We start from the raw sequence: 19,989 nt of genomic DNA, 5'->3' as shown, positions 1-19,989 counted from the left end.
GGTTCCGATTCCCCCTGACAAAGCCTGCACGGTGAAACGAGCAGGGACTTTGTATAATAAGTCAGTCACCTGTCACCTGGCATTTCCCCCTTTTTGTTCTGTTAACCCTAGTTATGAATCATGTCCTTTGTACAAACAAAGGACGCCCCTATTATTATCACATCCTTACAAGAACTCTTGAAGTCAGGCAAGAAAGAGAGAGCAGCTCACTTAGGGCCACCTGCTAGCACAGCAAGGATTGGAGCTAGGGCCTCCCACGACAAAACCAGCATGCTCCATCCACTGCACAATACAGGGGTGATTTAGACAGGGCACTGGGTACATGGGAGAAATTCACCTACTGCTAGTGTCTTGTCAAAACTGGGCCCTTAGCAAGACCATCTCAGTGTGTCACCTGTTCAAAACCACTGATCCTTATCCTTGGCATGCTGACAATGGGTGTGTAAGCAAGGTGACCTTTTAAAAAATTGAGGCTCTAGTCATGTGGAACATTGCACAAGTTAAGTATTTCTTTCATGCCTGGTGTCACATTTTAATCATGCCTCAAACTGCAGGGTTCTTTGGGGACAGCAAACCATTACTCCACCACAGCTATATGATACTTTTATCCTGAGCACTTTAGTTAGGCTAGCCTAAGATAGATGAAAAATTCATCCTGTACTTTCAAGTGGTTAAGACGCTGAACTGCAGGCAGTGGAAGGTCGGTAGTTCAGCAGTTCGAGACCCGAGTGTGCCGCATGACGGAGTGAGCTCCCGTCTCTAGTTCCAGCTCCTGCCAACCTAGCAGTTCGAAAGCAAGACATTGCAAGTAGATAAATAGGTACCACTTCGGTGGGAAGGTAACAGCGTTCCGTGCGCCTTGGTGTTTAGTCATGCCGGCCACATGACCACGGAAACGTCTTCGGACAGCGCTGGCTCTTCGGCTTTGAAACGGAGATGAGCACCGCAACCCTTGAGTCGGATTCGACTGGCTTTCGAGCAAGGGAACCTTTACCTTTACCTTTACTTTACAAAACACAAGTGCACAGCCCAAAACACACAGGAAGGTGAGATGTCTCTTGATCCTGGTAATTTTGCAAAAAAAATTACAGAGGTCTTCAAATCTGCTTTCTTAAAAATTAAAAATAAAAATGTGTCTAAAACTGGGTGGGGCAGTACACTGGGGAGTGAAAACAAGCCCAGCTGAGTGGCCCCTGTGGTACTATAAGCCAGCACTTAAGGGGCCACTGAATGCAGTGGTGCCAGCAGTGGGCACTGGCTCACCCTTTGCCTCACCATACAAAATGGCAGCTGTGCAGGTGGAGGCAATTGGTGAGCAGACATCAATTACCAGTGAAGGGCCTAAACCAAGTGGCTCCTGAGGCACTGGCACAGTTGCTGGGGGTCGGCTACCAACAGCCCCCTGGGGCACTGTCCCACGGGGAAATTTCCCTGTGAATTAAATGGCCAGTCTGCCTTGGGCAGAGTAGAGTAGGAAATCACTCCTTCCCCATATAGTTTTGTTAAAAACAAAAAAAACAAAAAACTTTTGGTAAACTTTTGCCCAGTACCTTCGGTGTAATTATTCTACCTTGTCTTAAAGTAATGTCACACGACTTATTCTGTCTCTCAGATACAGCAAGACCTGATGTCAGATACGAGCTTCACAGCAGTCACAAACAGAGCACAACATGTGAGGAACAGAAGATGCTGCTCTTCCTCTTTCTCAGTTATTCCGATCCATTTCAGGACAAGCCAGCCTATAATTTCCGTACGTAGCATTATACATTATCTGTATAGGACAGTATAAGGGTGAGGGTGACATGCAGGCTGAGATTTGGGAGAAGCCTCCTTCGGGAGGCTGGCCAAAAGGACTGCAGTATGAAGTCTATCGGTACTACAACCAATGCTCCCTCTAAGCTGTGGAGTCTTGTGAGCAAAAATTCTACTTTGTGAGCTACTGGCATTAAAGTTGTGAGCTAAGACACAAATGTGTGAGCGGGAGGCTAAAAAACTGAGCTCGCTCACACTAACTCAGCTTAGAGGGAACACTGACTACAACTAATCAAGAATGCACTAAAGCTTCTTTCCCCTTTAACGGCTAGAGTTGAGTCCAGTAGTACATTAGAGACCAACATGATGTTTAGTGCATAGGCTTTGACTCTCAAAGGCTCATACCCCCAAATTCTTGTGCTCTCTAAAGTGCTATAGGACTTAGATTGACGCAGACTGTCACGACTACCCTCCGAAACGTTTCCCTTTGATGTAAGGGGAGAAAACTTCATAATCCCGGAGGCCATAAAAAAGAGACAACGAAAACTTATACTGAGTTTTCAGCAGTGCTTATAGGCATGATTACTAAAAAAAATACGTACACATCTGGAGTAAATGGTTATCATATGTTCCGTCCTAACCAGCCACACCTTTCTAAGCTTATTGACTTCAATGGACTGAGAAAAGTCTAACTCTGCTTAGGATGGCATTATAAACAGTGCAATCTTAAGAACACTTTCCTGGGAGTAAGGCCCATTGAGTAGACTTCAGTAAGATTCTGAGTTGATCTACTGTTATGTATTCAGTTATTATGTGAAGTTAGGAGCTCGGCTTACAGCTCCATAGAAGCCCTAGTATGCTGAGATGCGAGACCGGATTGGCCAATGCTGCAAATAGGCCAGTCCAAAGAGACATTGACTTTTGGCGGGAACCAATTCCATTGGTCCTAAGTGATGCATTTTCATTGGTTATTATCTGTTCCAGAGGTGTGGCTTTGCCAGTTCAAAACATATAAAAGTTAGGTTTTGTTGAATGTTGTCCTGTGTTATGAGCTGAATAAAGAAATCACTTGTTTAAGAGCTGCCTCGATCTCAGTTCATAATATCTACTTAGGATGGCACTGTAAGATTGGCACTGTTGCTGACATCTTAATAAAAGTACAAAATATTGGTTAAGGTTTTATAACTGGTTGAAAGAGTCAAATTTTGGTTTAATTTAACGATTAAGGCTTATTTTCTTCTTTTTAGTGCCAAATGTTGAGATTCTTATTTAAAGTCGTGGAAGATTTCTGCATTTATTTAAATATGTTAAGAGGAAATATCTTTGTCTTACTGTAAATATGAAAAACTAAATAAACTATTTTGTGAAAAAAAATAAAATAAAAGTACATACAGGTGGGGGGGGGGAAAGTGGTATTGATTATTTCCCTCCAGTGAAAGGGTGAAGTGCAGCATGAAAATATGAGCACATATTTCTGAATGGTGCATCTCTAGGACTCAGCGCTGGAGATCTGGAGCCCACAATTTAATACATATTCTAAATTGGAACTTTATGTGCTTTGGGTTCTGAACATACTCTGGTATTAGAGTATATTCCTGTCCATGAATTTTTGCATATTCCCACTTTTGAGTACCTATCTTGTATTATTTAGCTTATCACCATGTATTTTGTTCACAGTCTTCTTGTTTGAAAGGGGCTTCGAACAGAAGGTCTTTATATTAGAACGGTGGGTGGGTGGACCTCCGCTTGAATTCTTGGTTTTGGGGAATTCAGCCGACTGAGAGGGGAATATGTCCTACCCAGTTATTTTCAAAGTCTCCCTTGCTTTCAAACTACATTTAGCTCAAGAACAGTGATTGATCTTTCAGTCTCCTAATATCTGGAGATGGAGACAGTCAGGGGAAAACGTCTGTACTGTGTAAATAAAATATATCTTGATGCATGTTTTGATGCACAGCTTTTGCATTAATCCTTGCACTTATTTTTTGCAGTTTAATAGTTTTGACCAGAATCTAAACCTTTGTCATGTGGTGCAGGTGATCGGCGAGTAATCCTGTCTCATCTTTACCCTATTCTCATGTCCAGTGAGCAGGCTGTGAAGGGCACTATCCAAGAAGTGCTAAATAGGGTCTTGGAGCACCACCACAAAGTAGCTCAGGTGAGATTGTAATGATAGATGGCTAGAACTATTGAGGGTGAGGAAAACAACCTGTGAGCTGGATCTCACTGGTTCTGCTCACAGGTTGGCTTCTGGAGAAGTTATATCCAGGCACAGTATCCCAAAGGGAAGCTGGTTATTTTGATATTTTGCATCAGTGCAGAGTAGTGGTAGAGAGAGTTATACTAAGGTGTAGGACTCCTAGCTACAAATTCAGACACAGCGATTTAAGTTCATTCAGTGACCTTGGACCAGTTCCTCTTGGCCTAACCTACTTCATGGAACAGCGTGCCCAAGGAGGTCAGTAAAGCCCCCACACTTCTGCCATTTTGCAGAAGCAAAACAGAAATGTTCAGGAGGAGGAGGGCATTTTAATAAAGGGATTAAAACTGTAGTATAATGGAGCAGTTCAGCATAGCAGGTCGTTTTCATAATGGATAGGATTGTAGTTTATTGCAATATTTACTGTATGAATCATCTTCCTTTCACTGCAGATTGTCTTCTACCTTTGTAACCCACTTTCTGGCGTATATTATGTCATGCCTTTGACTATTTTTGTTAGACAGTTTGTTGCTTGCATTGCATTCTTTAGCAGTTTCTTCCACACATCGAGGTCTAGTTCTGCCACTGAGCATGCGACTCAGCGGCCAGGCCCCGCTCCCCCATGGACCACCAAGTGGCCCTCAGCTGTAGGTGGCTGCTAACTCATGGAGGGGGCAGTGCAGCAATCCCCAGTTATCCCTGGTTTCTCCATACGGCAAGCTGTGATTATTGATTTTATATATTTATAATGTGTTTTAAATTTTATTGTATTTATTGAAATGTTGTAACCTGCCCTGAGCCCATTTATGCGAAAAGGGTAGCTGAGGGTCAGGATAGCGCAAGAGTGGCCCCATCGCAAAGCATGTCTTCAAGGTAGAGAACGCCTGGTTCGCTTCTGCAGTCCAGTGGAAGGGTTCTTTGGGCTGGAGAAGTTAAGTCAGCGGGGTGGTCAAGGAAGCATAGGCCGGAATGAACTGCCTATAGTAATTAGCAAACCCGAGAAAGCGCTGCAGGTCTTTGCGGTTCTGCAGGGTCTGCCAGGTCAGAATGGCTTCAACCCTTTTGGGGTCCATCAGGATGCCTTGCGGGGACACTATGTGTCCAAGAAACTCGACCGAGTGCAGGTCGAAATCACATTTTTCCAGTTTGGTGTAGAGGCCATGGTCCCGTAAGCATTGTAGGACCTGATGCACATGGTTTGCATGCTGGGTGGGAGTGTGTGAGTAAATTAGATTGTCATCAAGGTAAATGATGACAAACCAGTCGAGCAGGTCCCAGAAGAGGTCATTCGTTAATCGCTGGAAGACGGTGAGGGCATTGGTCAAGCCAAACGGCATCACCAGGCCGTATTGGCCATAACGAGTCACAAATGCTGTCTTCCACTCATCCCCCTGCTGTATACACACCAGGTTGTACGCATCGTGGAGATCCAGTTTGGTGTAGATCTGGGCCCTTTTAAGGTGATCCAGGAGTTCAGGGATCAGCGGGAGGGGGTACTGGTCTCGGACGGTGATTTTGTTGAGTGCCCTGCAGTCATTGCAGAGCCGAAGCGCCCCACTTTTCTTCTTGACAAAGAGGACTGGAGCTGACGCGGGAGATGTGGAGGGCCGGATGAAGCCGCGCTGCAAGTTCTTAGCCAGAAAGTCCCGTAGAGCAGCTAACTCGGGTTCTGACATGGGGTACAGGTGCCCCACCAGCAGAGGCACCCCAGGCACCAAGTCGATGGCGCAATCATACAGTTGGTGAGGGGGGAGCTGATCGGCCTCCTTCTACTCAAAGATGTCTGCAAAGTCCACGTATTTCTGAGGGAGTTGAGGATTGCCAACCGTGGCGGCAGCCACGAGCGTAGAGGGCGGATCCAGGTGGGAGCATGGTTCTTGGAAGCGTAGCTCATGCCGAGCCCAGTCCAGAACAAGGTTGTGGGTCATTAACCAGGACGGACCCAGGATGAGTGGGAAGCGAGGCATGCGTGCAACATCAAATTGGACTTGCTCTTGATGCTGGTAGATCTGGAGGGTGAAGGGGCACGTCTCCTGGGTTACTGGGCCCGAGTGGAGAAGGTGCACATCGATAGCCTCTACCAACGTTGGCGTCTCCTTGGTCTGTACCAGGATCTGGTGCTGTTTGACAAAGGTGGTGTCTATGAAGCACCGGGCTGCTCCCGAGTCCAGCATGGCATACACGAGCAACCAGCGTCAGTGTGGTATGTGAAGCTTGACAAGGACCAAGAACAGGCCGTGGTCCTGGGCGTAGAGTTCCGAGGACCCAGCTAAATGCCCCAGGCCAGAGAGTCCGTTCAGGCTTGGGGCTGTTCTTTTGGTGTGAGTGGTGGTGGGCTGGGGCGGGGCTGTTTCACAGGGCAGAGGTTTTGAGACCGGGGTCTTGCCTTCTCCTTGGGGGTTAGGCGAGGTCGTGCAGCTCCCAGTTGCATGGGCTCACACAACTCTCCTGCGGTGCTGGAGGTGGCTGGGAACGGCAGGGAAACAGGCAGCAGGCAACTGCTACTTCAGGCTTGGCGTCGACTTTCTAGGCGGCCATCGATACGGAGGCACAGGGTGATTAGTCCTTGCAGTGTGGGAGGTCGCTCCACCCTTGCCAATTCATCCAGGACCTCATCTGCCAGGCCTTCCATATATTGGTCCATGAGTGCAGCCTCATTCCAGGCTAGGTCTTGGGCCAGCAGTTTAAACTCAGTGGACTACTGAGCAACTGAATCTTTGCCTTGTTTCAGGGTCTGGATTTTTCTGTTTGCTACTGCTGCTTGCTGGGGGTTAGCAAAGCTGGTAGACAGATAAGCAAGGAAACCGGTATAATCACTCAAAAGTGGGGACTGAGCCACAAGTGAGAGCATGGCCCATTTGGCTGCCTGTCCCTTTAACAAGCTAATGATGAAGCATAGCTTGGTTTTGTTGTCAGGGAAGTCTCTAACATACAGCTCAATGTAGAGTTTACACTGTGCCAGAAAGGCCGGAAACTCCTCCACATTACCACCAAACTCTTCAGGCGGGCTTATCGGGCATTTATTTATTTTATTATATTTATACCCCGCCCTCCCCGCGAACGGGCTCAGGGCGGCTCACATAAGGCACTGAGTACATTTGGGTGGCACAACAGCGGCGGCGGTGGCAGCTTGCTGTATTCGGTGTTGCTGTTGCAGGTGAAAAACCAGTTGCGAGAGGTGCTGCACCTGGTTGAGCAGGTCTGCCAGAGGTTCAGAGCCACCACTTGCCCCTTCTTCCATCTTGTGGAGCGAGCATGTTGGGGTGGAAGCAATATGTCATGGGCTGGGGTGCCAGTCAAAGGGAGTCCAGAACAAGCCAAGGTCAGGAGCCAAGAAGACAGTGCAAAGTCCAAAAAGCCAAGCCGGGGTCAGGAGCCAGAAACACAGAGCCAAGTCCAAATCACTAACCAGAAACATAGTCCAAAGCCAAGCCATAGTCAGGAGCCAGGAACACAGAGCCAAGTCCAAAGCCAGGGGGTCCAAAGGTCTAGGTGCAAGAGCCAAGCCGGAGTGGATGCTAGCGGCACGAAGCTGACTTGTTGCTTCCACAAAGGGTACTGCCCAGAGTGTGGAGTTAAATGCTGCTACCAATTAGCCAGCTGCATGATTGGCCAGTGTTATGTATTGGCAAATATAACATGAATCACCTAATCCAACTCCCATGTTAAGCTTCGAGCCAGCCAAGGCTCCGTTGTGCTGAAAAGCTATTGGTTGCTTCTAAACAGCGACCAATCACGGATAAGCTGTTCCCTGAGCGGGAAGACCTCTGATTTGTCTTTATCCTTGCAATCTGATTGGTTGTTATTGTACATAGTGGGAGTGGCTATATTAGCCCGGTTGTTTTAAAAGGAGCCCAGCTCCAATGTTTTGCGGTTCTGGTTTCTAATGTGTTTGAGTGCTTGTTCGAATAAAGCTGAATCACTGCTGAAATCACTCTACGAGTCCTTTGTTAGCCCGATCTAACAGCCAGGCTCCTGTTAGAACTCTGGGCTGGCTGAGCGTCTCCCTTGTAGCCTGGCCTCTCTTCGTCTGCTTGCTAAGTTTTGTCACAGTCGCTCCCTTAAACGAGTCACATGTGGAGGTGAGTCAGGAGGACTTTCAGCTTGCAGTTCTTCCTTCTTATCTGGGCCAGGTGTGAAGACTGCTGTCACAGGCATTTGCCAGCTATCCTCCTCTGCTGCTTCAGAGGGGCCAGCTGTGGTTTCTGCAGGCTCTGTCAGCTCATCCTCATCCATGCCCATGACATCCCCTCCCATGGTGGCTCGGGGGCCAGCCACTTTGTTTTTTTACCCCGAGGCCTGGGCTCACAGCATTGGCGGCAGGAGTGGGCTAGGGAAGGGGTTTGCACCCCCTCCAGACAGCGTGGGAGCATCTGCCCAGTGCTGCACCCCTGACTCTCCAGTTCACCCATGTGGGGTTTCCTCTACACCCCCCCCCATGGGACTGTTGTGTCCTAATCGACCCCATGCGAGATTGGTCCGCACGTGGTCGGGCGAAGAACGTGAGCTTCGCACACAGGAACAATAGATTGTCAGATCCTAGTCCCCGCCAATCGGGAGGCTAGGCTCCTTTAGTTAACCTATTGTTAGCCAGTAATGTAAATAGACCAATCACGGGTGTTGGGTGTGGTTGTCCCTTGGGAATTGTTAGATCGCCGCTAACAAAGATCCGGAGAGTGATTTCAGCAAAAGTGAACAGCTTTATTGAAGGTACGAACAAGCGCTTGAAAGAAGTCATAACCAGAACAACTTAACATTGGGAGCTAGGCTCCTTTTAAACATTCCCGGGCTAACGTAGCCACGCCTCTACAATAAACAACCAATGAGGTTGAGTGGATAAAGTCCAATGAGAGTTCTTCCCTCGCAGGGACTAGGTGCAGTTCTGATTGGTCGCTGTTGAGGAGCGACCAATAGCACGTTAGCTCGGAGGAGCCTTCCTCTGGCTCGAGCTTAACATGGGGAGTCAATGCGGCGATTCATGTAAGCCGTTTCAATACACTACAGGAATAAAAGCCAGCCTGCGAGCCAGCTACTTTTGTCTTGTTCCTGCACTATTTGATAAACTTATGAGCTGATTTTACTACATCATGCATCGGACCCAGTATATTATAGGGGCCTTGCAGTGTGCACACCAACTCGGAGCTTCCCAGCTGCTGTCCTTTATGTTTATATTTCCTGTATTTGGCATTATGTTTTATGGCACACGTGGCCCAGCCTGACAAAGTGACACTTATATCAGATCCAGCCCTCGTAACAAATGAGTTCGACCCTTCCGAATTAGACAGATTACTTTGCACTGGGATGGTATAGGCTGTGAGTCCATGAAATGTTCTTGTGTCTTGGCAGGAACAGCAGAAACTAGCGAGCTCTTTGTCCATCATGCTAGAAGCCATGTCAGCCATCATTTCAAGCAGCACTGACAGTGAGTTCAGAAGGAGGTGCCTTCAGCGCTTACAGGTATAGCCTGCAGTGAGTCTTAATAGATGCTTTATAAACACTGTACTGAGCTATTGGACTGGATGGCATAAAAACCAAGTAAATAAATAAGTGCAAATCAAAATTGGCTTGCAAGTTTGTTTTTTATTTAACTTATTCCCATGGACTCAGTTGTGTGATGGAAATGCAAAAGGAGGGGGAAGTGATTGTACAGTAAAATAAATAAATCTGCAAGCTAAAACATTCAGAGCTCAAATGCTAACCTGCGAGAGGAGAGGGCAAAGATCCGATAAGGTGGCTAGCATATCCAAGATGCTAAGAAATTAAATGAAAGAAGCTCCCCAGCTACTCCTTTTAGGGTAATTGGAATTGATCTGTTTCCAACTCAAGCAGGATGTAAAGGAGAGAAATACATACCATTGCTTGGCAATACATACCATTTTATCTATAGGTTGCAGATACCCAGCAGTTCTCGGCAACAGCCAAAAAGACCTTCAGCAAAGTCATCCTTCAACGATGGAAGCCTAGTAGCACATGTGACAACAGAAGGGCAAGTTTCTCCGCTTTAGTGCTCTTGCTGACCCTTCCTTATATTGTCTCTCTGTCTGTCTTATGTACAGACACTACAGACAAGAAGTCCATCTTCCACTAAAATTATCTACATATCTATTTCTCAAGTGCTGAGAGAAAGGCGATTTCCCTCCAAACTTGGGGGCCTCCAAGGTTCACAGAAAAATATGAAATACTTAAAAATTACATTGGGGGGGTTTAAATCCCCACAAAACAAAAGCGTTGTCTGTGCCTGTGCAGATAACACACCGACCTCTGTTGCCGAGGCCCTGGTGGTGACTGGGGCAGGAGCTGCTGCAGACCAAGCGAGGGAGGCTGGGAGCCGTGCTGGGCTTGCTGGCAGCAGTTGTGAGGGTGGAGGGGGGTTGAGAGCCCCATTGGGCTCACCAGCATCAGTGTCAGTGGGGAGGGAGCTCGGTGGCAGAGGCTGGGAGCTGCACAGGGCTCGGCGATGGCAGCTGCACCCTTGAGGGGGAGGGAGCCGTGATACTCACAGAGGGATCCCTTCCCCCTCTTCCAGCAACTGGTTGGCTGCTGTGTGAAGAGTTAAAACACTGTGGCTGATCTAATGTAATTTGGATCCCTTGTTTTTCTTCAGCCACTGTCTAACACAGATGGAGTGGAGCAGCTGAGCACAGGCCGTGATTTACCTTCCATCTGTCAGCATTCAAGCTCCAGTGTTAGTTCCGCTGGATTGGAAAAAGGGGGAAGCTGTGAAGGAGAAGGTAAGTAGAGATGCTATGGTATAAAAAGATAAGACAGAGAGAGATCTTGAAGTTCAGGTGCTTAACTGAGACTCTAGATAGCTGCTCCTTCTAGGTCTTCCACAGATTTCTCTGACTTTCGGTGCCTCCTGAAGATCCTATAGGTGGCTACTTTGCAGCTAATTTAGTGAAGTTTGAATGATCAGTAATAATTTTATTTACGCGATGAGCCCAAACCAACCTTGGCAGCGGTTGGCACTTGCAGAACTTTGCATAAATGCTATGGATTATCATCAACAACAGAAATGAATCTGAACTGGCTTCTAAAATGAAAACATGGAAAAAAATAGGTGTGGTGTGAGAAAGATGCACCACGGAAGCCAGCAGCAGATTCATTAAATGCAAGGTCTTCAACTCCCTTTAAAAGTCATAGAAAAGTGAACAGATAACTGAAATATTAACCCTTTGCTTCCCTGCCTTGCTGAATTCCAAGGAGCTCTGCTTTGTTTGTTCTTTGGGCTCCTGCTTAAATTATCCAGGCACCCCTGATGTGGAGCTCAAGGCATTCCAGTAGGCCTTCTTGCACTGGTGGACATGCACTAATCTCAGGGGCTGCAGTCATCCTTTGAAACTTCCCGTTGACTAATGCATCAAATGGCTGTTTCTTCTATTTTCAGCAGGTGGTGCTATGGTATAATAACTGGGAGTCTTCCATTAAATGAAGGCAACCCTGGCTGACAGCCTGGTTTATTTTTAGGCTTACTAGAAGGACCAAAGACGGCAAACAACCGTAAAATTATATAAAAACATGATCAAACATTAAGACATGATTTAAAATGCACTCCATCTAGAGAATACCTGGAAAGTTTCTGAAGGCCAAGAGACCCTATCAGGATTCACTAAATGATATGCGAGGGGTGTGTGTGTGTGTGAGAGAGAGAGTGTGTGAATCAGACCCTTGGTCTATCAAGGTCAGTGCTGTATTGTTTACTCTGTCAGCAGTTCTCCAGGGTCTCAGGATGAGGCCCTACACATCACCTACTACTAACTGGTCATTTTAACTGGAGATGCCAAGCCTAGAAGCTGGGGCCTTCCGCATGCCAAGCTGATGCCATGACCCCTCCTTGAACACGCCCATTATACTGTTTGGTTGGTCTGACCTTGTATGCTCTTGGAGCTTTGTGAATTCCCGTGTCTGTACATGTGCGCTGTGGGTTCACGCTCACCCAAGGGGAGTGCCATCTTTCTTGGTCATAGGACGCTGCTCTCATGGGATGATAGGAGGGGGTTCCCCATCTGTCAGGATGTTTGCCATCTTTCTCCGTGACCAGAAAGAACCCTCCCAGGTAAGCCCAATGTCTGTTTTGTGTTCTGCAGGACTTTTGCTTGACAGATCAGACTTTGAAGGAATGAGTCAAATTAAGAAGAGAAGGCCAACAAGAAAAGAGCTTCCCTGGGAGGATCTCAGAGACCCAGAAACCTCTGAGAAAGCAGCAGCCAATGGAAAGAACACTGGCCAGTTAACAGAACTAGGCACTACTTTGAGCTCTTCCTTTTCATATCCCAGGAACACTAGGCCTCATGTTTTCCTAGACGAAAGCCAAAGAGAGACCACAGCTCTGTCAGCGAACAGAGATGAGAACCCGTATCAGGTTTGTCAAGAAAGATTCCGCTGTGACATGAGTGCAGAATGAAAAGCCTCATCCCTACTCTAAGAATACCATGTGGGGAGTAGAAGAATTTGCCAGTAGCCAAAGCCCTAAGTTGCATCAACCCATCTCCTTCAGATAGGGTTACCAGATGTCCTCTTTTTAGAGGACATGTCCTCTTTTTTTGGTGTCCATCCTCTTTTGGGCTCTTTTTAGAAAACTGATGAAAATGTCCTCTTTTGGGGCTGGAAGGTTAGGAATATTCCTAGTTAGTAGCAATTATTGCAGCATAAAGAGTAGAGGTATTTAAAACGAGATTTGTCATAGTGATCACTTCTTTGAAGTAGTCAGTCAGGAAATATGCCCTCTTCCCCCCCCCCCTTCAAAATATGGTAACCTTGCCCATCTACAAAACAGGGCCATGCAGTGGACCAGTGGAGGACCTGCGTCTGTGAATATTTTGCAGAATAATTTGAGAGAAGGTGTCCAGAGTTTTCAGAACTCGACAGCACATGTCTCAATTGGAGCTAGGGTTCCCCAGCCGTTTAGGCCCAGGATCTGTTTACAAGATAAGGGTTCGGAACCTGTAAAATAGCAATGTGACTTTTGAGCATGCTTCTAGAAAACTGGGATGAACGGCTTCCAGCCATTCAGAGTTCAGCTCCATCATTATGCATTTTATAAACCAGGTACTAATAGGGTCACCACTGCTTTTTTTTTTCTTCTGGTCAGGCTCCTGTGACATACAGAAATGGGTCACAGAAGGGGTGGGAAATGCAGCACCTGGTAAATTCTTTAATGTCAGGCTGCTTGTTAAAGGCACAGAAACTGGGCTGGACCAACAGGGTTGCAAAGACTCAAGGGGAACAACCACAGTATTATACTTTTAGAGGCATCTGAAGAAGTGTGCATGCACATGAAAGCTTATACCCCACAATAAAACTTTGTTGGTCTTCAAGGTGCCACTGGACTCAAACTTTGCTGCTTCAGACCAACATAGCTGCCCATCTAAATCTACACACCTACCTCACAGAGTGTCTGTTGTAGGGGAGAGGAGGAACGGAAGGAGATTGTAAGCCCCTCTGAGTGAAGGGCAGGGTATATATCAAACTCTTCTTCTTCTAAGGCAGGGGTGTCGAACTCATTTGTTATGAGGGTCGGATCTGACATAAATGAGACCTTGTTGGGCCAGGCCATGTATGCCATAAAATGTAATGCCAGGTAGTGGAGATATTAGGGTTGCCAAATCCATTTGTTCTCCCGGCGGGGGGCTCCCGGACAGCGTCTCTAGCGTGCACGCGCCGCATGCACGTCACATCCGGGTGACGTGCACGCCGGGGTGGGGTTTCCCCCGGGGCCCGATTCCACGGCGGCGGAAATCGGGCCTCCAAAGTGGGGGGGGGATCTGCCCCCCGGGGGGAATTGGCAGCCCTAGGAGATATAAACTTTATAAAGGACACAAACAAAGATTTTTTTTTTCTTTAAAACATGCTTAAAACATTAGCTCTGTAAGCTGCAACCCTACTTTTGATTTATTGACATTCACCACAGAAATCTCATGCTTAGACTTCTGGGTCTAGGACCCAGGTTAAAACATGAAATGGCAGAGTGATTAAGAGAGTCTGGAGAAGCAAGCTATGATGCAGCAGCAGCAGCAACAGAACTGGAAGCAGGAGATGGCCAGTTCCACTGCGGGCCTGATGGAAGCCCTCTAGGGGCCTTATCCAAGCCCTCTGGGGGCCTGATCCAGCGCCCTGGGCTGCATGTTTGACACCCCTGTTCTAAAGGGTTTTGTTTTACTGGCTGTGGCAATGGTCAAATGAGGGGGAGGTCGGATGCCTGGGTTCCGGCCCCTTTGGTAAGGAGAGCAGAGAATCTGGCATGTGATTATAGTAAATGGGCCAGGACTCCAAGCGTTACTTACCTGGCCTAGTGAGAGCTGAGGAAGGGCTTCTATATAGCTGAGGCCCATTGGTGGCAGATTGAAGGTTCTTCACCCTGATGTTTTTATTGTGTCTTGCAGAATGATGATGTTTGGAACCAGGAGGTCTCAAACTTGTCTGAATGGACATCCTGAAAGCAGTCCCAGTATGAAGACAGCCCTAGAATATTGTGTGTGTTTTGGCATGTAAACAATAAAAGTGGAAGAAAATCCTTAGCTGTTTTTTTTTCCCCTGTTACAAAAATTACTTGGAGAAGGGCTCACAGCACTGGCAGAGGAACTTCCCATAAATGGAGGAGGATAGCCAGGGTGATGACCAGTGTTCCCTCTAAGCTGAGTTAGTGTGAGCTAGCTCACACTTTTTTAGCCTCCGTCTCACAGATTTTTGTCTTAGCTCAGGAAGGATGGCTCCAGAGCAAACTAATGTACGCAGTAGCGAAATTGCTCGCTCACAACTTTAATGCCAGTAGCTCACAAAGTAGAATTTTTGCTCACAGGACTCCACAGCTTAGAGGGAGCATAACAGAAAATTAACATTCCAGAGGAAAAAGATTATGAGTCAGTAGCAGCAAGTAGCCGTACCACGTCTAGAAAACCAAGAAAGGCAGGCCCCTTTATCCCCTCTGTAGTAATCAGAGGCAGGGAAAAGTTGGGGGAGAGAATGGGGCAGGGGAGAAGTTCTCAGTGCCTTCAAAAAGTTATCAGGGCTCAGGAAGAAAGTTACAAAACGGAGTTCGGGTTCCGTGTTGCTCCCTGCACTACATATTCTTTTCTGTGGAGAAGGGGGATGGCTCCTGCGCTTAAATGGATGCGTGACAGGCAGAAATGTAACATGTAAAAGCTTCTGCAGCTCTGCCGCACATGTCCGCTTTGCAGGTATTAAAAACACAGGAGCTCTGCTAATACAAGGGGAAATAATTCTGTTTGCGACGTGGAGGCAGGTCATCAAGGCGGGCATGCAAGCAGGAAGGCGGGGAGGTGGAGCTTGCAATGGGAAATGATCGCGGGGGAGTTCGGTGGGTGGAGTCCCCGGCTGGGGGTCTCGCCGCTGCACCCGCTTGGCGGGCCCGGCCTGGCCCGCCCCCGTCCCTTCCTCCGCCGCACTGCCGGCCCGGCTGCCTGGCTTCCTCCTCCTCCCCGGCCGGGAGGCGGGGGATCCTCCACGCGGCCCTGCCTGCCTGCCTGCCTCTCTCCTCCAGCGCTCCAATGTCGGAGGAGGCGGGCGCCGGGCCGGGGGGGTCGAGCTCGGGACTTTGCTGGGCCTCGCTGCTTTCCTGCTTTAGCCTGGCCTGTTTCTACGTGGGTAGCCTCTATGTTTGGAAGAGTCACCTGCCCAGGTGAGACGGCGGGGGGGTATGTTACTGTTCAGCTCGGTGGAGGCCCACCTGGCCAGCTGTCTGCCCAGGTGAGACGCGCGGTCCAGCCTGCAGAGTGGCGTCCCTTCCTATAGGGAAACACCTGTCTGCCCACAGGTGAGATCTAGGGGGCTCCGGCTCTCCCTCCCCGGCCCGAGTGACCTCTCCGGCAGGAGATTACCGCGGTGCAAAGCGGCCCCTTTCTTTTATACGGAGCCCAAGTAAGACAGACAGGCAAGCTGACCTAATTCCGGATGCTTTAATGCAGTGGGAAAGTTTAGACATGACCGCCCTTTCGGGGGGGGGGGGGGCGGGTAGGGGGGGTGGGGGTCAGGCGGGGAGGCAGGGCCTGGTTTGAGGTCGGTGGCCGGCTTCCCTTGGGGCTTGTTCACACAACCAGGATTCCTGAGTTGCAGAGATACTCAGATTTTCCGATGCAAGTTGCAGCCATGCTGCTGCTTGGTAGCACCAATGCTGACAACCATGCTGTGCTTTTATGATGAGGGTCGGAGTGAGCCAGGATGAAAGAGAGGCTGTGGAAGAGGGCACTCTTCCTCTTTTCCAGCTTCTGTCAAACTCACTTTCATCCCTTGAACTGCTGGATCAGGCCAGTGGACCATCCAGTCCAACACTGTGTCACACACTAGCTAAAAACCAGGTGCCATCAGGAAGTCCACAAGCAGGGCCAGAACTCCTGCTCCAGCCAGGTGGAGCTCTGCCCCATATGTTTATCCAATCGTCTCTTGAAATTGTCTGTGCTTGTAGCCCCCACCACTTCCTGCCGCAGTGAATTCCACTTGTTAATTACTTTTGGGGTGAAGAAGTACTTCCTTTTATCTGTTCTAAGCCTACTGCTTATTAACTTCCCTAAGTGTCCACAAGTTCTTGTAATGTGAGAAAAGTAGAAAAGTACTTCTTTCTCTACCTTCTCTGTCCCATGCATGATTTTGTAAACCTCTGTCATGTCACCCCTCGATCGTGTTTCTCCAAGCTAAAAACCCCCAACCTCTTTAACCTTTCTTCATAGGGAAGGTGTTCTGTCCCCTTAGTCATTTTAGTTGCCCTTTTCTGAATTGTTTCTGTGAGTGGACACTTAGGCGCCGGACTTCTGGCTTGGTTCCGCTGTTCCTGCTCTGAAGAGGAAGCCTCTCTCTCCCCTACCTGCCTGTAATTGTTACCCACTCCATCTTTCTCCTTCCAGGGACCACCCTGCTGTCATCAAACGGCGATTCACCAGCGTCCTCATTGTGTCCTGCCTATCGCCAGCCTTCATCTGGGTCTGGAAAGAGGTGACAGGTGTTAAGGTGAGACGGTCGTCCAGCCCAGGCCTAGAAATTCCTGGCCAAAATCAGTCAGAGATCTATGACATCTTGTGATCGTGTGTGATTTTTATTTGGGTGGCTCTCGTGCCCTTTTATTTTTAGAAAGGGTTCTCTTTGGTGGGAGTTGCCTCTGCCTTTTGTATGGGGCCATGGAGTACCATTCTCCACCCAAGTCTTCATGGGCTGTCAAGAGAGCACTGTAGTATTAGGATGGCATAGCATTTCCTTGGAAATAGCTTTGACCCTGAATGCAAGAAAAACCATTTGAGGCTGGAAAAGGAATTTTCCCGATGGCATCTGGATTAAAGGTGTCTGTCTGCCTCCCCTTGCTGTGTTGGAGATTGGCTCACGGGCTCAAGTAATCTTGAGCTATTTGCTGTGTAACAACCAGGGCACGGTCTGTAACTCAGTGGTAGACCACATGCTTTGGATGTGTTAACGTCGCAGGTTTCTCTGTTGAGTGGGTCTTATGTGTCAGACACAAGCAGGAGAGGGAAAGTGACTTCACTTTATCAGGGCCCAGGAGATGCAGAGAATCCATTCTAGTCTGCAAGACCACTACCATGACGTAGTAAATTTGTCCTTTTAAAAAAATTACTCCTAAGTTTGTAAATGTGGGTGGGATCATATTGGAAAAGTATGTTATAACTTTATTCTAGGCTTAGCCCCCATTCCCCCAGTGACAGACCTTGGATATCAACTGCCACTCATTGTAAACTGTTCTGAACAGGATGCACCATTGCCCTGGCTTGGTATATGTCAGTTCCTTGTACCGTACATGTATCTCCTTCCTGTGACTTGCTTTCTGCGGGCAGCAAACTGTCAGCAGAACTCTACAGGGTCGATCAATGGGTTTGGGAATATTTGCCAGGTTCTGATCAAAACATCTCTTCTGCTCAGCCAGGTACATCCCTTCTTGCTCTGATGGGCTTCCGGTTTGAGGGCATCTTACCAGCAATGCTGCTGCCTTTGCTGCTAACCATGGTGAGTGAGGTCTGTGTTCTGAGCGGTAGTGTGGTCAGCCAAACCTGAGGCCCCCAGCTCCTTTTGACTTTCTTTGACTAAAGTGGCACTTTGTGTTCTTGGCTACGCTGCTAAAAAAAGGCTGCAGTACTCCTTAAAAAGAGAAGTTTGTCCTCCTGTTTCTCCTTGCTCTCCCCTGTAGAAAATGTTTTTAAACTGACTGTCCACTGTGGTAATTCCAGAAAGGTAGCCTTGTTAATCTGTGGCAGTAAAATTAAAGAGTGGCATTTTAAAGATTAACCAAATTTATTTCAGCATAAACTTTCAGTTGATCTGCTTGCACAAAGTGTATATATGTTTCCGCTATGAATGTCCCCTTCGGGCATCTGATAAAGTGAACTATAGATCATGATAGTTTATGCTGGAGTAAATTTTGTTAATCTTTGAAGTGCCATGGGATTTTTGCTTTAATTTTGTCGTCGACCCACCCATATTTAACAATGCAAGAAATATTTTTTACCATTCAGATTTGCTTTTCTTTCATCTTGGAGTTCCAAGCAGTGTACGTAGAGTTCCCAAAAGGTCTGTTATCAAGTCAGGGACCAGATCCAGACTTGCATACCTTCAGTGAGGTTTCAGGATTTGATACTTTTGGCTCATGCCTTGGGCAATTCAAATGCTGATTCTGTGTGCATGGTCTGTTCTCCTGTAGGTCTTATTTCTTGGCCCCCTCATCCAGCTGTCGATGGATTGCCCTTGGGACCTGGTGGATGGTTTAAAGGTTGCATTTGGTAAGGCCATGTAGGTTGCACACTGTGAATGTACTTGGGAGAGTAGGAGGCTCTTAGTAGAAAAGCCATTCCCCTTGTACTTTCCTCAAACTGGGAGAGCCAGTTTGGTGTAGGGGTTAGGAGCACAGACGCTAATCTGGGAGAACTAGGTTTAATTCTCCACTTCTCCACATGCAGCTGCTGGTCTGACCTTGGGTCAGTTACAAGTTGTCTCGGAGCTGTTCTCTCATGAGCAGTTCTCGAAAGGGCTCTTCTCAGCCCTACCTACCTCACAGGGTGTCTGTTGTGGGGAGGGGAGGGGAATGGAGATTGTAAGCCACTCTGAGACTCCTTCAGGTAGTAAAGGACGGGGTATAAATCCAATCTCCTCCTCCTCCTCTTCTTCTCCGCATCTTATAACATAATGCTCCTTTTGTTATACCAGCAGCGGTAGATGCTTACCTTTAGTAATAACAACTGTGTGTTGCCAAGTCACAGACAACTCAGGGTGACCCCAGGACCATGGGGTTTTCATGGCAAGAGATGAGCAGAGGTGACTTGCCTTCCTCTGCATCACAACCCTGGACTTCCTTGGCAGTCTCCCATCCAAGGACTAACTGTGGCCGACCCTTCTTAGCTTCTGGGCTCTGATGAAATTAGGCTAGTCAGGGCCAGTCAGGCTGCTGGGCTGTCCTTAAGGGGAACTTTTGTCCTTTTATGGGAACTGGGGGAATCGCGACGTCTGACCCGATGGCTGACTTGTCTGCTGAGCGTGCCAGTTCCTTGAAACATAATGCCAAGTTGTGCGAGCACAGAGTTGAGCAGGCTTGGTTTAAATCCAATGGAAGGGTGTAAACATGCACTTGTAGTATTAAATACAGTTCTCTTTGCTAATATAGAAACACTCTAGGGATTGGCGATTTCTCCCCATAGAACAGTCTCCTAAGCATGCCCTTGTTTGATGTCTAAAGAGGCACTGCAGCCACACTGCTGAAGAGGCCAAGGTGGGTGGGCTGTCGGTAACATTGCTCCTGCTCCCCCTCCCCAGACCCCCACTTCTGGGTGCTCTGTCTGACCGACATGCGCTGGCTCCGCAACCAGGTCATCGCGCCACTCACAGAGGAGCTTGTGTTCCGCGCCTGCATGCTGCCAATGCTCATCCCCTGCACAGGATTGGGACCTGCTGTCTTCACCTGCCCACTCTTCTTTGGGGTTGGTGAGTGCCATGCTTTCTGCAAGAATGCCAGCGGTTTTGGGCTGCGCTGTCCTCACCTCCTGCCTTCCAACCCTGCCTTCACATGGGAGCCGTATTCTCATGGGGCCTAA

General features: G+C 48.1%; 1 protein-coding gene and 1 long non-coding RNA gene across 4 annotated transcripts in view; both read left to right on the top strand.

Moving 5' to 3' along the window:
• The first annotated feature begins 10,567 nt into the window (after positions 1-10,567).
• Positions 10,568-14,408, top strand: LOC107111048. The gene is made up of 3 exons (XR_001482542.1): positions 10,568-10,683; positions 12,040-12,314; positions 14,335-14,408. It is a non-coding gene; the product is annotated as an uncharacterized LOC107111048 (long non-coding RNA).
• Positions 14,409-15,272: 864 nt separating this feature from the next.
• The window catches only part of RCE1 (Ras converting CAAX endopeptidase 1), a 7,424-nt gene continuing 2,707 nt past the window's right edge, over positions 15,273-19,989 (top strand). Inside the window, exons 1-5 of one of the 3 annotated variants that reach the window (XM_015411944.1) lie at positions 15,273-15,590; positions 16,810-16,912; positions 17,831-17,914; positions 18,606-18,684; positions 19,712-19,879. In XM_015411944.1, coding sequence (XP_015267430.1) covers positions 15,460-15,590; positions 16,810-16,912; positions 17,831-17,914; positions 18,606-18,684; positions 19,712-19,879 — 565 coding nt within the window. In that variant the 5' untranslated portion in view covers positions 15,273-15,459. Of the gene's footprint in view, positions 15,591-16,809; positions 16,913-17,830; positions 17,915-18,605; positions 18,685-19,711; positions 19,880-19,989 lie in introns of those variants that run through there. The other 2 variants (XM_015411945.1, XM_015411946.1) reach the window with 2 other exon arrangements.

Source organism: Gekko japonicus, unplaced genomic scaffold (genome assembly GCF_001447785.1).
Source record: "Gekko japonicus isolate JY-2015 unplaced genomic scaffold, Gekko_japonicus_V1.1 scaffold563, whole genome shotgun sequence".
Lineage (NCBI taxonomy): Eukaryota > Metazoa > Chordata > Lepidosauria > Squamata > Gekkonidae > Gekko > Gekko japonicus.
This window is presented reverse-complemented; position numbering and strand designations above follow the sequence as displayed.